The following is a 19,302-nucleotide window of genomic DNA, read 5'->3' as shown; positions in this document are numbered from 1 at the left end:
ACAAAAATGATCTCTACACATATGGCCAAAATTCTAACAAATGTTAAACATACACATACCCACTTTAAAATATAACTGAGGGGTGCTTGGCTGGCCCAGCTGGCAGAGCATGCAACTCTTGATCTTGGGGTCATGAGTTCAAGCCCCATATTGGGCATAGAGCCAACTTACACAACATTTTTGTCACTGGCTTGTGTACCAAAATCTTATTTATTTGAGATCCAGGTGAAAAAAACAGTAAAGGGTATAGTAATTTAACTGCTTTTTCATCTGAGAACTATAAAATGTTTTTGAATAGTTGTTATTGGGGGTAGGTTGAGAAGTAGAAAGTTTCTTTGTCTTTAAGCTTCTCAGTTTCTTACCTTTGTAAGTAGTCAGTGCTGACCTATAGAAGGTAGATTCCTAAGTAATTAATACCAGCATGAGAGATCTCATACAAATGGTAACTGAGCTAGCTGTTCGGAAGTACAGTTTTTAAATTTCCTACAGTGCTTAGTGGTAGTTGGAGTTTGCAGAGCGTCAACAGCAGAAGCTCCTAAATTAACTAGTTAGTGTTCCCAAGAGGAAGAAGGGCTAGAGGCCCTGAGTTCAAGCTTTAAATTGGAAAGACTGTGCCATTTGGATTCATCTAAATGCTACTTCTGCCTTGAAAGTGGGTAAGGTCCTGTATACCATTAACTTTTTTACTGCAAAGGGGAAGTGGGATTTCCTTTACTGACATCCTGGCTGGAAATGGCTTATTTTCTTGATTTCTACTTCTTCCAGGTTCTGAGTTTCTGATTCCCATCACTGGATATTACTGCCAGCTCTGTGAGGAATTTTTGGGGGATCCAATTTCTGGAGAGCAACATGTGAAGGGTCACCAGCACAATGAGAAATACAAGGTTGGTCTTTGTAGTAGTTATGGAGTTTCCCACTTTCTACAGTAATCCTTTTGACTTTGTCAAACAACTTCAGAGTCAGAAAAAGTCATTAATACTTTAAATTCCATGTAATTACTAGGAAGGTCTCTTCAGTCCTATTAAGAGGTGCTGACCTGGTAGAACCATCCGTATCCTTGAAGATGACTCTACTTCAGGGGTTTCTGCCAATTGAATTCCAGCACTAACAGGGCCAAGATTTTCTTCTTACTGTATTGTGACCAGTTGTTGAGCCTTTATCTTTTCTCTTCCCAGAAATATGTGGTTGAAAACCCATTGTATGAGGAGCGGCGGAATCTGGACCGCCAGGCTGGCTTGGCTGTGGTCCTAGAGACAGAACGGCGACGACAGAGTGAGCTAAAGCGTAAACTTAGTGAGAAACCAAAGGAAGAGAAGAAAGAAAAAAAGGCAAAGGTCATGAAGGAAGTAAAAGAGGATGACAGAGTTTCTGAGGAACTAGAGGACCAACTCTCTGAGGGTGGGAACTCCCCTGAAAAGGCTGAAAATAAAAGGAAGGCTAGCATCAAACTCCAATTAAAGGAAGAGGTAAAGAAAGAATCGCTAACATCTTCCTCTTTTGGGAAATTCAGCTGGAAGAAGCCAGAGAAAGAGGAGGAAAAAAGTTCAATGGCCACAAGTATTCCCAAGGAAGAGGTTGTGGAAAACAGTAAGGACAAAGAGGATGGCAAAGCTGAGTCTGGGAAGGCAAAGCCCATCAAAATCAAACTCTCTGGGAAAACGGTTGTTGCACATACTAGCCCATGGATGCCTGTTGTGACAACTTCAACCCAGACTAAGATCCGACCCAACCTGCCGATCCCATCCACAGTACTCCGCAAGTCAGGTTCAGCCACAGTGAGCAAGCCAGCTCCTCTTAACACCTTTCTATCCATCAAGTCTTCTGGAACTACTGCTAAGCCCCTGCCAGTGGTTAAAGAGTCTTCAGCTGATCTCCTCTTGCCTCCTGACATCATCTCCAAAGCATTTGGAGGGGAAGAGGTGATTCTAAAAGGGTCTCCGGAGGAAAAAATCATACTGGCTGAAAAGAATGAGCCATCCCATATACCTGAACAAATGCTACCACCTCCTCCACCACCCCCTCCGCCACCACCTCCACCACCTCCAGTTATACCTCACCTAGCTTCCCCATCTCCTGCACAAGCAAATGCTGTCTTGGCGCCGGTCAAATCAAACCCAACTGTATCTCACACTCTCAGCCCTGGCTTCCTGGGTCCTAACATTTTGAATCCTGTGTTGCCAGTAGCCATCATGGCCTCAGCACAGCCAGCTGCCATTCCTTCCGATGAGACGGCTCCTGGGGTGAGTGAGAGTGACAGGGACCAGACCCTTTTCTCTGTGTTAGTGCGTCCTCCACCTCCCCTCTCAAGTGTGTTCAGTGAACAAGCCAAAAAATTGGAAAAGCGAAATTCATGCTTAGCCACAGCGAATGCTAAGGACCTGTATGATATATTCTACAGTAGTGGTGGAAAGGGGGCCCCTGAGACTAAGCTGAGTGGTGGTCTGCTGGCCAATGGGGAAAACAGCAATCTCTCTAGAGTTGAAAGTTCGGATACCTCTTCCACTTCTACTTTGAACAACAGTGCATCCCAAGAGGAGTTGCCTCCAGATAGAAGTTTGATCTCTGCTCCTTTAGTCAGCAACCCTGAAAAGCCCATTACAAAAACTCTGGTGTCTCTAGGGAAATGGTCAGTTGTAGAACGCACAGACTCAAAGAGCAGAGGCAGTAACTATGGCTTCCTACAGCCTCTGACAAGGTTGTGCCAAAACAGGCCTTATGAAACTGTTACCCCAAAGACAGACACTTTGGCTATGTGGACTTGTACCTCCCTCCAGAGTGATGCTAATAGGGATATATCTCCAGGCAGAAAAGTCGAACTTGACCTGGGAGAGCCAGGGCCACCAGGTGTAGAGCCAGGCCCTCAGCTGTCAGATATACACTGTCATACTGTGGAATCTCAGAAGTTGGTAGAAACCCACCTTACGGAATCTGGTAACCAAGATGAGGAAAGCCAGGAGCTCCACAGATCTAAGCATTGTGGGGAAAGTGAAGTAGAGGCAAACATTGAACTAAAAGAAAAGAGACCAAAGCTTTCTGAGCGGATGGTAGGAGAGGGAACAGCTATTGGGCCCAATAGCATAGAGGATTCTAATTTGAACCATGGGAACAGATGTGCATGGGAGGGAGAAACAGAACAGCCCAAGTTACAAATGACTGACAAAAAGGCTGAACAGTTCAAGAAGTTGATGAAAGGAAGTGAAACTCAAAGTAAAGTAGTGACTGACTTGAGTGCACAGGTTCTTTCTTCCACAAAGGCAAAAATAGACTCATTTCCATCAGAAGCCAGGTCTTTACTCCAGAACCCACAAGATATACCTGTGAAAATTTCTGCCCCAGAATTGCTTCTCCAATCCCCAGCCAGATCAGATATGTGTTTAACAGATAGTGCACGGGAGCAGGGAGTTTCAACTGGTAGTGAAGAATGGCTAGAAAATTCAGCTCCAGAATCAGCTTCCGGGGCTAGTTACAGAAGCCTCAAACTCAAGAGAGAAAGATCAAAAGACATTCAAGGTAAAAGGATTTATGAACTGGCTGTTTGGGATAAGAATAAGAAGTCAGAGGCTTGGGAGAGCCCAGAGAAACCAGAAACAGAAGCCCTGGAGCTACGAGATGTCCATCCAGAATTAACCGTGACAATAGAAAGCAAGGCCTTAGAAGACTTTGAAGTTACAGACTTAAAAGTAGAAGAGCTTGCTGCCCTGGGAAACCTGGGGGATATGGGTGTTGATTTCTGCAGTACTCGGGTAGACCAAGCACATAGATCCCCAACTGCCCTGTCTCGGAAAGTATGTGAAGAAAATTCTATGTCACCTATAGGGTGTAATCCCTCTACTCTCACTGACTTGGAACCAATCCCATCCTTTTCTGAGTTTCCATTAGATTCTCCCAAAACCCTGGTGCTTAACTTTGGAGCAGAGGGTGAACAAAACTCCTCTAATCCCAGAAGTGGAAGGATCACTCCTAATATTTTGAAAACTGGACTTCCTGTAGAAAATGTTGACTTTGGCTTGGGGAGCCTAGAGGGAACACACCAAGCACTTGACCTATTAGCAGGAGGAATGATGCCTGAGGAAGTAGAAGAACCTTCTCAATTAGAGAAACAAGATTCACTCAGATTGGAATCGGAAACAATTAACCCTGCAGGCCTTGGGCCGTCCCCTTGCCTTCCAGACCTCGTTGAATTTGTTACACGGACACCTGGAGTTCAAAAAGAGAAGTTATGTTCTCCTCTGTCTGAGCCAGGTGACCCTCCTGAGTGTAGTTCCCTGGAGATGGGTCCACTACAGCTAGAAATACCGAAAGTATCCATTACGCAGCTAGCAATTCCTCAAGTAGATGAGGACAGTGACCACCCGTTGAATTTGGTAAAATCTGTGGCTTCAGGATCCCCTACAAGGGAGCAAGTAGTTGGAGGCAATATGGTCCCTCAGGAAATACCTGCACAAGAAGCTCCAGTTGCTGCCACCCAGGACCACACAGCATCCGGTGTTCATGACTAAGAAAACCCATCTGGAGCTACTTGTGGATGAATCAAATTGGCTTCTAGAATCAGGTGCCCAGATGATACAGGACTAGTTGGCTATCTCATCTGGAACCTCCACCAAGAGATGCAGTCAGCATCTTATAGTAAATGTTCATGGAAGCCAAAAAATTTACCTCTTTTCTGTTTTTTTTTTCCTTAAGATACCAGATAAATCAATCATAACTTCTATACATATCTGTAAAAAAGCATTTTCTGTTATTATTATTATTTTTTGCCAATTTACTTTCTCCTACTTTGTCATTAAAATCAGATGTCTGTCTGGCTCACCACATAGTGTGCTTTGATTGTATTTTGGCTTTGACTCTGCCATTTCTGGAATATGGGGGAGGAGGGAAACAGAGTTGACTTCTCCAGTTGCTATGTTGTATTCCTACCCAATTTCCTGGGCAGCTGATGGATCTCTGGGAGAAACACCAGTAAGCCTGCTGAAATGGAAAACTAATGAAGGAAGGATTGTTCATCTCTTAGGCTTCCATTTGGATGGGCCTGCCTTAACATTGTTTGAAACGCAGCGTGAGTAGCCCTTTTGTTTACTGTTTACTTCCTTGTGCCATGTCAACCCCATACTTCCTTTATTCTGTTGCCTTTGCTTGAGATGGTCCTGCTAACCCACAAACCTGTTTGGAAATGGCCTCAATAAACGTGGAAGAAAATCTAGCAGGTTCACTTTGGGAAGACGACAAATCGGTAAGGCTGATTCGTGGCTGAATGCCGGGTGCAGATAATGCTTTTTGGGTCACTTTTATTTTTGAAACAGCCTTTTGTTCATTGTATTGTGATCCAGTAACACTTTGTGTTAAATTGTTTAGCAGCCATTTCTGTTCTGAAGAGGTAGAAGAGCTGAAACTTGTTTTGGGATTGGACTCCTTCTCTGTTCCACAATCCATATGTATTCCTTCCTCTACCTCTCCCTTTCCCAAGTTATTTCCACCGTAGTGTGATGTTTTGGGTTGTACATTTTGTTCAAAAGATTAAAGAATTTATGAGTTGGCTTGGACAAGTTTAATTTTATTTTTAACGTGTTAATTACTTGGAATAAATGCATTAACTTCATGTTTCTTTCTGGATTTTTGTTTTGAAACCACACACATTTGAACTCCACAGGAAAACTAGAAAAATGAACTCCTGCTGTCCTATTGTCTATCTCCTCCCTCCCAATTGCTTTTTCCCCACTTGTTGGGCTACTTCAAGTCCTTCATGTCAGATTGTGAAGTTATGTAATCTCTGCCCCAGTGCTGCCTGGATGGGTAGTGAGTAGGCGACAGTGGTCTGATTTTGGCATCTTCCTATTGTGAAGCTTTTCATATGCCCTTATGTTGGCTCTCCCTATGCTACTCTGGAAGCTGAACTCCCCCAAGAACATTCATGTTCTTGCTGAGGGCGTTCTTAGGGATCAAGAGAGCTTAGTCCTCAGGTTTCCTAATCTCTGTCCCAGTTTCCTTTTGACATCCTTGTTTTCAGAAATTTATAACCTGGCTCAACAGAGGCTTCAGTCTTGTCTTCTACCCACTCAAAAATAATGCAAAGTTGATCTTTTTCCCTAAAAATTCCTTTTTCTCTGCTAACTTGTGTGCAGAGCTGCAGAATCCTATCTTGACTTTGGGGAGGCTATTTAGTTTTTCTAGAGCCTTGACTAATGTCTATTTAGAAGATGTCGTGGCCTCTGTTGTTTATCATGTCGTGGAAAGAGCACACATCTGGGAGAGTTCAGTCCGTGCGTGGTCTTCAGCCATTCGCCTTGCTGTGATTTTGGACAAGTTACTTCACCTCACTGTGCCACAGGGATTTTTTTTCCCTCTTTAAAATGAGGATCATTGTCTCCATCTCAGCCCCGAATGTGTCCAGGGTCATGCCGTCCTGAGTAGTTGTCCTAGGCCTGCCTTTTAGGCACTTTTCTGGCCTGGAAACCACAGACTGACTCAGAAGGTGCCCTTTAGATGAACGTAAACCCAGATTAGCTTCAGAAATACATTTGTTTTTCTGGAGAACTACTCCCTCCCTGTTCTAGCAGCCTATCTATAGGAATTCAGAGAACCTACAAGTTTAAAATGCCAGTTGTTACTGATTTTCAGGCCTGTGCATTTAGTAAGTTTACCTCCCTTTGGGGAGAGATAGGTGGGTTTAGAGTGGGGAGGGTTTAATCTCCAGATCTCACTTGTACCCTGATTCCTTCTCTGAGGGAGTCAGAATCTTACTCTTTAGGTTAGCAGGGGGACTCTTGGGAAGGGTAGGAAAGGGAAGAGAGACAAAATCTAGGAAGTACAGAACTAATTCAAATAGCTGGGACTGGAGTACTTTGAGCTATTACTCTTGTATTATCTTGATAATTTCAGGCTTTTTCTAGAATAATGAATGCTTGTAAGAAGCAATGGCATTCTTCATATCTGCCTTGAACTAGCAGAGGGAGAGCCTTTAGTTTGGACCAGAAGTGTGATCCCTCTTTGATCAGTGGGATCTAGCTTTGGAGCCCATCCAGAGAAGCCCTGTGAAAGGAAAGGCAGAACTCTAACCCAGTTGCCAGCACCTAAAGGTAGGACCTATTTCTTTTTATTCAGTACTGTCACAGCACTGAATAAATGTTCACCTTTGGAGACAAAGCACATGCAAGGAGGGGGCCCTAATCTTTGTATGTTGCCTGCGGTATCATCTATAACTACTTTAAAATTCTGCAAACATCAGAAAGTTTTTATTGGTCTCCCTCAACTGTGACAACACATCAGCAGCAGTTAGGTTTAAATTTGGGCGAACACCTAATTTTACCTAAGTTGTGTAAATAACCCCCCAGATATCCCCTTGGCTTTGTGAATGGAGGCCTCTTGCTTCATAAGCCATCTTTCTCCTATTCACTGCTAGCTTCAGGGCATATAAGACTCTTAACCTTTCTGGTAAGTATTCCCATTGTACCTAATACAGCTCCATCTCTCTAAAAAAATGTAAAATTCAAAAAGTTAGCTAATGCTTTGGTATCAAAGCATGCCCGGACATACGTTCATTTATCAGGCTACCAGGTTCAGGGACTGAAGAATGGTAAGGCGTTAGGGGGCGGGGAGGGTTGGACATATAGATACAGGCATCCAACAGGGACGTTAAGTGTATTTTTAAAAAAGAAAAAGGTGGAGGCAGGTTCAGAGAGGATACAGCCTACAAAGAAAGTGAGATGGGTTTTTAAAAATATATTCCTGGGGTGCCTGGTTGGCTCAGTTGGTGGAGCATGCAACTCTTGATATCGGGGTCATGAGTTCAAGCCCCACGTTGGGCCTAGAGCTTACTTAAAAATACATAGTCCTAAACCGTGGTTCTCAAATTAACAAAACATACGTGGTTCTCAAATTAACAAAACATACCTACCAAGCCTGGGGCAAGAGAGAAACTAAGCAAGGTCTTCATTTATTAACAATTTTGTGAGAACATGGACAAATGAAAATAGTTTGTGATTGTGAACACATTTCTTCATGGAGTTGAATTTTATAATAATGTTTATGTGATTTTTAACCAAAAAAATTACGTATACACTCACAGTATTCCTTGATAAGCCAAGCAGTTGAACTGGTAATGAAAATCTTTCATTAAAAAAACAAAACACAGCCATGCCGATTTGCCCATAACCCTTATACACTTTCAAAGGGCCATGTACGTTTTCACTGTAGCAGTGTGGTTTTAATTTTATATTTATGTGTTTATTTGATCAATATATCCCTCCCCGCACAACTAGATATAAACTCTCCAAAGCAGGAAGTCTGTCTTTGCTTACTGTTTTTTCATTGTATTCCCAGCACACAGTTGCCTGACAGAGTGCTCAATAAAAATTTGTTAAAAGAATCAATGTGGTAATAGTAGCTATTTTTTATTAACTGATTGTGACTATTCAGCAATTTATAAGTGGGTTAAAGCTATAAATTGCCAATTGTGTTTATTGGGTACTTAGCACTCCAGAAGCCAACTATCCTGCTTCGGTCCTAGATCTTTGTATACAAAGCACTGTCTATGGCAATGAATGCATATCAAGGCTGTCAGTGGCCTCTTCATTTCAACAGCATTGTGGAATAGTGGTGTCAGGCCAGGAGGGGGACACATTGCCCCTGAAGCTCCTGGAAGAAAAACTGAGGTTGGGAATGGGGCTAAATTGACCTTAGAGTTAGCAGTCAAAGGCTTTGGGAACTTTGATATCCAGATGGCTACCTTTCTCCTTCCTTTCATAGGCATGTTGAAACCAGTCAAACCCCAGATCTTTGACTTGGCCCAACATCCTCTAGTCACCTCATCAGAACCCTAAATCAAGCTGCCAGTTTGATTTCTGGAAGGAAACAAAAAAAAGCAAAAACGGTTGCTGTTGGTAGAAGGAGGAGGAATGCTTTTATCTTTTATTCTGTATTTTTTGTTTCAACATCCTGAACACATAAAATGCATGTTATATAAAATAGAAGTATTTCATGCACATATAAAATATATACAGACATGTAAAATATGTAATTTTATGTCAGTAAGGGTGATCTGGTGCTATGGAATTATAAATCAGGGTTTATTTTTTTTCCTTTTGTATACTTTTATGTATTAAAAAATAGTGTTTGGGTTTTTTTTAAGTGTGTAACTCCTACTCAACGCATCCCTGTCGTCATTCCTCTCATCGGTTTTCTATCATTACAAATAGGTCCTGCTGCTTTTCCCGCAAGACTCCCTAAAATTCCTCTATTCCCATCAAGGCTGGGCAACATTCATTCTTCAATCTCCATTCTTGAAGAATATTATACTTTTCTTTTTTCTCTCTTCCTCTTCCCTTTCTCTTGCCCCAACTTCTGTTTAGCTGGTTATGCATTTCCGAGTCTACAAGCATTTGGACTTGAAATTCTGTAAATCAAACCGCCTGTCTTCACAGAGCTTTACCTTTAATACAGGTACACAAAAAGATAACACAAAGTCTTTGTTGCATGCAAGAGAATAGAAGATAATTTGTGTCCAGATGTATAGACTAAAAGCTTTGCAGGCTTTTGTTCATTCCACTTGTGGAGGATCAGATGAGAAAGGTATTTTGTAGAAAGCAATGGAAATGAGCGCATTTTAGGGAAGTGAGTAAGCAGGGTGAAAGTAGAGGCAGGGTTACCTGATAGAGGGTACAGAGAAAGATTGCAGAGGTAAAATCAACCATATTGAGGTATTACTTTCTTTCATCTCTAATGCTCTGTCCCTGCTAAACTACCCTGCTGTCCTGTAGCCTACCTATACAAGGATGACAACGAAGACATTTACATACTCTTGCCTACCTCTTTTCCTTTCTTTTCAGGAGCAGTTGCTAAAGTCCAGATTTCCAGAAGGAAGGACTGCAGAAGACATCTTTGCCACAGGGAGGCAGGGATAGAAGCCACAGAGACCAAAGAAATGATGAGCGCCCTTGGGGTCAGTAGGCAGTCACCTCTAGGGTCTGACTTCCAGAAGGTAGGTATGGCTACCGGGACAGGGATGGGTTGTGGAGAAGGCCCTCAGCTGCCGGGACATGGCGAGTTGGGTGAGCAAATATGTGGTGTATGTATGTCTGTTTCTTTGTAGCAGTAGAACAACAAGATAAGGATAGGCATAGAGATGTATGTTTTAAACTTGGCACTCCTCATCTCAGCTCATCTCCTAACTTCCATCTCTCATTTTGTGCCATGAGACTATGTTAAAGCTGTGGCTTTCAGATCTTCTCATCCCTCCTGGATCCTGGGCCCCAGTGTTCCCAGCAAGTAGAACATCTATATTTCAGTTTCATTACTGCTCCATTTAAGAGTCAAGATAAAAAATGGGTATGTCTTTAGAGGAATGCGGTATGAGTAGACAAAAGAGGTAGAAGGAAGGGGAGACCATCACAAAGGTGGTGTTTGAAAAATCCTGGGATTTCAGACTTCAGGACAGCTGTCTACCAGTTTCCATTCAGTCTGACTATCCTTCCTATACACATTGAAACATCTGGCACATAGAAGCAGGCAAGCATCATTTCAAACTACCAAGGAAACCCCTTCCTCTCTTATCTAAAATTCTAGTAGGTGTTCCATTTACTCCTTTTTGCATTCTGGGACTGTGGAGGATGAGAACCAAAATCAAATAAAATTTAGGTGACTTTTAAGTCCTTTAGAGAGATTCATTTAAACCTGAGCTGCCCCTGATCCAGATTTACCCTTAAAACGGTCTTACTTCTGTTCCTGATTTGTAAATCCAGGCATTTATTTAGAGTCCCAGAGGTCTAGTTTACTACCCAAATAAATCTATAGTTTGGGTAGGTTTTGGGAATACTCATAGCACTACAAGTACAAAGAACTGCATAATATCCAACCAGAGCCATCAAAAGAGTAAGAAGTAAGGAATAAGGGGTAGGAAGTATCTCAGGGTCTCTGGCTGTCGAGGCTGAAATCAGCTAAGGACTACTCATTCCTAAGGCATCCACCCAGTGGATGAAGCAATGGAAAGCGTTCTGGTGCCAGGGCTGCCAACACTTTGTCACCACCACTTTTGACTTTCTCTCCCTTGCTCCAGCCCAAGATCTGTTTCTCATCAGCTACCACATTCCTCTGCTCAAGGACAATCAGGGCTGTTGGTCACAGTTTTCATTCCTAACTGCGACTCACCTACCTCCATTCTCCAGTAGTAACTGAGGTCCACCTCCAAGATGTGCTAATCTGAGGGATGGGCAGGGGGAAAGGGAATAGATCCTGAGTAATATTTTCCCTTTGAACTTCTTTTATTTGATATGCTAGAGTTTACATACATTCTAAAAATATTTAAGATCTTTTTTATTGAAATATATTTCATATAACATTAAATTTCTTTAACCTAAGATTCACTATTTCAAAGTATAAAATCCAGGGTACCTGGGTGACTCAGTCAGTTAAGTGTCTGCCTTCAGCTCAGGTCATGATCCCAGCTTTCTGGGATCAAGTCCCACATCAGGCTTCCTGCTCAGCCGGGAGCCTGCTTCTCCCTCTCCCTCTGCCCGTGCCCTGCTCATGCTCTTTTTTTCTCCTGCTCACTCTCTCAAATAACTAAATAAAATCTTTTTTTAAAAAAAAGTGTAAAATCCAGTGGTTTTTGATATCTTCAAGATTGTGCAGCTATCGCCACTAATTCCAGAACATTTCAACCACCACCCCTAAAGAAACACATACCCATTAGCAGACACTCCCAATTATTCCCTACCCCAAAGCTGCTGGCAGTGACCAATCTGCTTTCCATCCATCTCTGTGGATTTACCTATTCTGGGCAATTCGTATAAATGGAGTCATGCAATGTGTGGTCTTTTGTGTCTGGCTTCTTTCATTTAACATGTTTTCAAGGCTCATTCATCATTTGTACCATGTGTTAGTACTTCACTGTATTTTATAGTTGAATAATATTCTGCATACCACATTTTGTGTCTCTACTAGTTGATGGGATTGTGAGTTATTTCCACTTTTGGGCTATTATGAATAATACTGCTGTGAATGTGAACATTTGTATACAAGTGTTTGTGTGGACATCAGTTTTTCAGTTCTCTTGGGTATATCCTGGTTTATATGGCAACTCTTTAACTTTTTAAAGTTCATTTTATGTTCAAGTATAAGATGCATATAAAAAACAAAAGTACACACAATTGTTAAGCCCCAAGATTTTAACAGAATGACCACGCCTGGGTAACCAACACCCAAATCAAAAAATAAAATATGACCAACACCCCTGAAGCCCCTCTCATGTCCTCTTCCAGTCACTACTTTCCCCAAATGTAACCTCTTTTCTGACTGCTATCTCAGGTATTGTATTTTTGTCTTGTTTTTTATGGAGGTGAAATTCACATAACAAAATAACCACTTTAAAATAAAGAAGTGACATTTAGTACATTCACAATGTTGTGTAACCATCACCTCTGTCTAGTTCCAAAATGTTTTCATCACCCCAAAATAAAATGTTGTATCTATTGAGCAGTTAGTTCTCATTCCTACCTCTCTGCAGCCCCCGGCAATTACCAATCTGCTTTCTGTCTCTATGATGTACATATTCTGAAGGTATGTGACCTTTTCTGTCTGGCTCCTTTCACTTAGCATAATGTTTTTGAGGTTAATTCATGTTGTAGCATGCATCAGTAGTTCATTACCTTTTATGGCTGAATAGTATTCCATGGTATGTGTATACCAGAATTTGTTTATCCATTCGTTCATTGATGGACATTTGGGTTATTTCCACCTTTTAGCTATTGTGAATAGTACTGCTGTGAACATTCATGAATAAGTATGTGTTTGAGTACCTGTTTTCACATGAAAAAGTGCATGTTTGAGTACCTGTTTTCACTTCTTTTCAGAATGTAATTAGAAGTGGAATTGCTGAGTCATACGATTATTTTATGTTTAACTTTTTGAGGAACTGCCAAACTTTTCCACAGCACCTGAATCATTTTACGTCCCTTTCAGCAATGTACAATGGTTCCAGTTTCTCCATATTCATAACACTTGTTAATTTCTTTTTGTATGTATTTTAGCCATCCTAGTGTTTCATTGTGATTTTGATTTACTTTTCCTTGATAACTAATGATCTTGAGCATCTTTTCATGTGTTTTTTGGCCATTTATATATCTTCTTTAGAGAAATGCCTACTCAAGTCCTTTGCCCATTTTTTAATTGGGTTGTTTGTCTCTTTGTTCTAGAATTGTAAGGATTCTTTATATATTCTGGATACTAGACCTTTATCAGATATGTGATTTGCAGTTATTTTCTCCTGTGCTTTTGATGCACAAAAGATTTTCATTTTGATTAAGTCCAATTTCTCCATTTTTTTCTTTCATTACTTGTGGTTCTGGCATAATATTTAAGAACCCATTGCCAAATCTAAGACCATGAAGGTTTACCCCTATGTTTTCTTCTGAGAATTTTTTAGTTTTAGCTCTTATGTTTAGGTTGTTGATCTGTTTTGAGTTAATTTTTGTACATAGTATGAGGTAGGGGTCCAACTGCATTCTTTTGTATGTGAAAGTACAGTTGTTCCAGCATACTTGTTAAAGAGACTGTTTTTCCTACATTGAATGGTCTAGCATTATTGTTGGAAATTGATTGGCTGTAGATGCATGGATTTATTTCTGGACTCTCAATTCTATTCCATTGGTTTGTATGTTGATGCAGGTACTCTATTTTGATCACTGTAGTTTTGTTCACTCTAAGTTTTGAAATTGAAATTGAGAAGTGTGAGACTTCCAGCTTTGTTCTTCTTAAGATTGTTTTGCTGTTTGGGCCCCCTTGCAGTTTCATATGAATTTGAAGATTGGCTTTTCATTTTTGCAAAAAGAGTCATTGGAATTTTCATAGGGATTGTTTTAGATCTGTAGGTCACTTTGGATAGCATTACCATTTTGACAATATTAGATCTTCCAATCCATGAACATAGATGGGATGCCTTTTTGTTTATTAGGTCTTCTTTAATATCTTTCAGCAGTATTTTGTAGTTTTTGTGTATGTCTTTCACATCCTGGCTAAATTTATTCCTATGTATTTTATTCTTTTGTATGCTATTGTAAATGGAATTGTTTCTTAATTTCCTTTTGGACTATTTATTGCAGGTGTATAGAAATACAATTTAATGTATTGATCTTATACCCTGAAACGTTGCTGAACTTGTTAATTTCTTCTAGTTTTGTGTGTGTGTGTATGTGTGTTCTTTATATATATATATAATATACATATTGTGTATATTTTAAATCATGTCATTTAGAATAGAGATAGTTTTACTTCCTCCTTTCCAATTTGGGTACCTTTTATTTCTTGTTCTTCCTTAATCGCTTTAGCTAGAACTTCCAGTACAATGTTTAAAAGCAATAGTAAAGGTGACATCCTTGTCTGGTTCCTACTTAATCATACAGTTGTTCAGAGTATTATAATGCTTTCTTATTTCTGTAAGGTCAGTAGTAATGTCCCACTTTCATTTCTGATTTTAGTTATTTGCATCTTCTTTCATTTTTTCTAAGTAAATTTAAAGTGTTTTTTTTTACTTTAGCTAAAGTTTTGCCAATGTTGTCAGTCTTTTCAAAGTACCAACTCTTGGTTGCATTGATTCTATTGTTCTTTTCCCTATTTCATTCATCTCTGCTGTAATCTTTATTATTTCTTTCCTCCTACTGTCTTTTAGTTCAGTTGGCTCTTTTTTTTTTTCTAGTTCCTCAAGGTGTAAAGTGAGGTTATTGATTTGAGGTCTTCCTTTTTAAAATGTTCATAGCTATAATTCCCCTCTTAGCACTGTTTTCACTGCATCCCATGTGTTTGATATGTTTTTATTTTCATCCACCTCAAAGTATTTTATCATTTTCTTGTGAGTTCTTCTTTGACCCATTGGCTACTTAAGAGTGTGTTGTTTAATTTACACATTTTGTGAATTTTCCAGTTTTCCTTCTGTTATTGAGTTTTAGCTTTATTCTGTTGTGGTTGGAGAAGGTACTTTGTATGATTTCAGTCTTTTTAAATATATTGTTTTGTGGACGAACGTATGATCTATTCTGGAGAATGTTTTGTGTGCACTTGAAAAGAATGTGTATTCTGAGTTTTTTTTTAAAGATTTTACTTACTTGTCAGAGACAGAGTGCACAAGCAGGGGGAGCAGCAGGCAGAGGGAAAAGCAGACTCCCCGCTGAGCAAGGAGCCTGATGCAGGACTCGATCCCAGTACCCAAACTCAGACACTTAACTGACTGAGCCACCCAGGCACCCATGTGAATTTTGTTTTTGGATGAACTATTCTGCATGTCTGTTAGGTCTACTTAGTTCAGTGTTGTTCAAGTCTTCTATTTATTTATTGAGCTTCTGTCTAGATGTTCTGTTCTTTATTGAAGTGGAGCATTGGAATCTCCAACTACTGTTGTAGAGCTCTCTCTCCCTTCATTTCAGTTCATCTCCATCCTTATGGTGTTTTGTCACAATTGTGTGCTGATTAACATAGATTTGCAATTATTGTTTTATTCATTTGCCTCTTAAATCATATGGGAAACTAATGGGGAATTACAAACCAAATATACAATAACGCTGGCTTTTATATTTATCTACATGGTTACTTTTACTGGATTTGTTTCTTTATATGGTTTTGCATTATTGTCTAGTGTCCTTTCATTTCAGCCTAAAGGACTCCCTTTAGCTTTTTCATGTAAGACAGGTCTGCTAGTGATGAACTCCCTCAACTTTTGTTTCTCTAGAAAGGTCTTAATTTCCCTTTTGTTTTGAAGGATAGTTTTGTTGGATATAGAATCTTGGTTGAGAGTCTTTTTTTTTTTTCTTTCTCCTACTCAATAATTTCAATAGTCCTATCTTCAGGTTCACTCATTTTTTCTTTTGCCATCTTGAATCTGCTGTAGAATCCCTGTAATGAGTTTTCCATTTCGGCTACTATACTTTTCATCTCTAGAATTTTTATTTGGTTCTTATGTAATATTATAATATTAAATGTTTAATATATAATATATATCTCTTTATGGATATTCTTTATTTGTTCATTTCTTCATTCTCCTAGTTTCCTTTAGTTTTTTTATCTATTAGCTCTTTGAGCATATTTAAGACATTTGATTTAAAATATTTGCCAAATGGGGTGCCTGGCTGATTTAGTCATTAGAACATGCAACTCTTGATCTCGGGGTTGTGAGTTTGAGCCCCATGTTGGGTGTAGAGATTACTTAAAAAAAAATAAAAAAATCTTGAAAAAATAAAATATTTGCCTAGTAAGTCCAATGTTTGGGCTTCCTTGGTGATGTTTTCTATAAAGTTCTCTTTTTTTTCTGTGAATGAACCATGCTTTCTTTATTCTTTTTATACCTTGTGATATTTTTGTTTAAAACTGAACATTTTGAATATTACAATGTGTCAATCTGGGAATCAGATCCCCCTCTCAGGGTTTGTTGTTGTTGATTATTGAAGGCTGTTGTCATCCACTTGTTCATTGACTTTTCTAAACTATTTTTGCTAAAACTGCATTTCTTGTTGTGTGTGATCACTGAAACTCTGTTCCATTATCTCAGCAGTCAGTCACTGACCTGACAAGAGATTTCCTTAAATGGCTGGAGGAAAAACACCACCACCACCTCCACAGGTTTTTGTAGCTTGGCTCTGAGCTGGGGCACTACTTCAATGCTAAGCCAATTTGCCTGAAACTCTGCCTTAGCCTTCACCTCCTGACTGCATGGAGCCCAAAGATCTGCCAAAGGTGCAAGCCTGGGGTCCTCTCAGGTCTTTTCTGCACATGCATCTGTCCCTGGGCATGCACTTTGTATGACGGATTTCCCCAATCACACAGCGGCCCGTCAGAGTCCTTACTTCCCCGTGTAGCTTCCTCCTCAGTCTCCTACTTGTCAGACTTTTAGATCCATCTGCTGCTTGTTCAGTTCTCTGTATCTTTCTCTAGGCAGTCAGCAGTAGTACAGGTCTTTAAATACTTTCAACAGATGCTACTTGGAAAGCTGCTCCAGGCTGAGGGGGCAAAACAAAGGTCAGACTCAGCATGGGTCCCTCAGGGAACCACCAGACAGGCAAAATTGACAGCCACAGTCTTTTGAGAATAGGGTGCATCCGTCCTCCCCTGGCATTAGCAAACCACACCAGGAATGTGGACTACTGTCCCACAGCCACCACCAAGCTGGGGGATGGGGGATGGTAGATGGGTAAACAAAAATGCCACAACGTTTTGTTACTGAAATTTAACAGCTGCTTTTTTCATTAAGCACACCACTGGTTGGACTCCACTCTCAGTTTTATTAGATTCCAGAGTTCTGAAAAAGTTGCTTCTATCTGTTTTTGCCAGCTCAATGATAGCATCAGTGGAGGACTGATTCTTGTAACTATCTGCTCTTCATTTCTGTGAAATCACAATATATTTAACTTTTTGAAGAACTGTCAAAACTCTTTTCCACAGCAGCTGCATCACTTTAGCCTCCTACCAGCAATGTGAGGGTTTCATTTTCTCCACATCTTTTCCAACACTTGTTGTTTTTTTAAGATTTTATTTACTTATTTATTTGTCAGAGAGAGAGTGCACAAGCAGGGGGAGCAGCAGGCAGAGGGAGAAGTAGGCTCCCCGCTGAGGAGAGAGCCTGACGCGGGACTTGATCCCAGAACCCTGGGATCATGACCCGAGCCAAAGGCAGATGCTTAACCAACTGAGCCACCCAGGCATCCCTTTTCCAACACTTGTTATTTTCTGTTTTTCTTTTTTGATTACAGCCGTCCTAGTGGATGTAAAATGGTATGTCCTTATGGTTTTGATTTACACTTCTTTAATGACTAATGATGTCAAGCATTTTTTCACGGGCTTATTGGCCATTTGTATATCTTCTTTGGAAAACTATCCAAATTCTTTGCCCATTATTTAATTGGATAACTTGTCTAAGACCCATTTTTTATATATCATTTTCTAGTCTTTTTTCTTACATGGTTATCTTAAAAATCATGCATTAAGAAAATATGTAAAGCAATTTACAGTGTCAGAACTTTATACAACATAATTCTTAAATACAAGAAGAAGCACAAGAACTGTATAAAGATGCACGTTGTATTAATTGGGACTCTTGGTTGTAACAGAAACTAACTCAAACAAGCTTAAGAAAAAATGGATAGGGGATAATTTATTACTTGATACTGGGAAACTGGGGCGGAGTTAGATCCCAGCGGTCAGAGATGTCCTTAGGACCCTCCCTTCCCCTTCCTCTCAACTTTGCTTGGCCTCATTTTCTCTTCACTCGGGGGCAAAATAGCCCCTGCAGTCTCAAGCTGCCTTGGTCCTTATAAGGTTTCTATCTAGAAAATGAAAGTGTATTTTGCCTAATAACACCAGAAAGTCTCATGGAAAAGTCTCAGCGAAGAGGATGAGTGTGACTTGGACCACACTCCTATCCCTGAACAATTACTGTGGCCAAGTGGATGAAGTACTCAGACCAGGTCAGAAGCTCACCATGGAAAGACAGGATCTACCTCACTGAACAATCTAGACAAAGTTGAATTAATGTGGAATGGGGGAGACAAGGTTCTTCAAAAGAAATGCTTCTAAGTAGAAAAGAAAATATCCCCTAGAGAGCTGCAAAGATTCGGTGCCACCTTGGTTTTTATACCTTCCTCTTTGTGGCTTTTTATCACAAGATGGCTGTTTAAGTTCTTGTCTCCACAAGATACTGGTCATTGCTGCCCTGTTTTTGGTGGCGAGGGGTGGTAATAAGAGATTATGAATAAAGACGTTAGAGCTCTGCCTGTTGCAAAAACTCCAGAGAAGAAGAGGAAAAGCCCAGTCATTTTGGAGTTGGGAAGATCCTGGAATATGACTCCTGATCCTGTGATTTTGAGTTTCATAGAGGAACTGAGAAACTCCTCTATAAAAAGGTAAAGCTTTTGCATTTGTCTGAATTCGTAAAATTAAACTGTTTTAATTTCCTTAACATAGTCTCATGACCTGGAAGGTCTGTTCTTGTATATTATAAAAAATGAGATGAGGAAGTTGCTGGTAGTTCACATCACGGGTCATTGTCACCATCTGTCAGATCTATAAGCAAGCTGACCACCAAGTTTCACTCCTCTTGTTTTCTTCTCAGTTTCCAGTATATGGATACATTTTGCGTGCTGCAAATTATTTGGATGTGGTTGTTTTTATATATTTTTAGATGAAATACACATTTCCAAGTAATATTTGAGACGCCAAACCCATCTTTGTATGGAAAACCACCATTTAAAGCTGTTGTTGATTTCTTCATGAGCGTAAGTTGAAGGCAACCATGGTGAAGGATCAGAGGGTCATTTCCTGCAGTCTTGATTC

At 40.2% G+C, this 19,302-nt stretch overlaps 1 protein-coding gene across 2 annotated transcripts in view; it reads left to right on the top strand.

Annotated features, from left to right (window-relative positions):
* Positions 1 to 12,388, top strand: part of ZNF318 (zinc finger protein 318) — a 35,217-nt gene extending 22,829 nt beyond the window's left edge. Inside the window, exons 9-10 of one of the 2 annotated variants that reach the window (XM_040643505.1) lie at positions 766 to 884; positions 1,176 to 5,596. In XM_040643505.1, coding sequence (XP_040499439.1) covers positions 766 to 884; positions 1,176 to 4,499 — 3,443 coding nt within the window. In that variant the 3' untranslated portion in view covers positions 4,500 to 5,596. Of the gene's footprint in view, positions 1 to 765; positions 885 to 1,175; positions 5,597 to 9,821 lie in introns of those variants that run through there. The other variant, XM_040643506.1, reaches the window with a different exon arrangement.
* Positions 12,389 to 19,302: the final 6,914 nt, after the last annotated feature.

This window comes from Ursus maritimus, unplaced genomic scaffold (genome assembly GCF_017311325.1).
Source record: "Ursus maritimus isolate PB19 unplaced genomic scaffold, ASM1731132v1 scaffold_29, whole genome shotgun sequence".
Lineage (NCBI taxonomy): Eukaryota > Metazoa > Chordata > Mammalia > Carnivora > Ursidae > Ursus > Ursus maritimus.
Note: the sequence above shows the minus strand (reverse complement) of the source record. Positions and strands in the feature narration are given on the sequence as shown.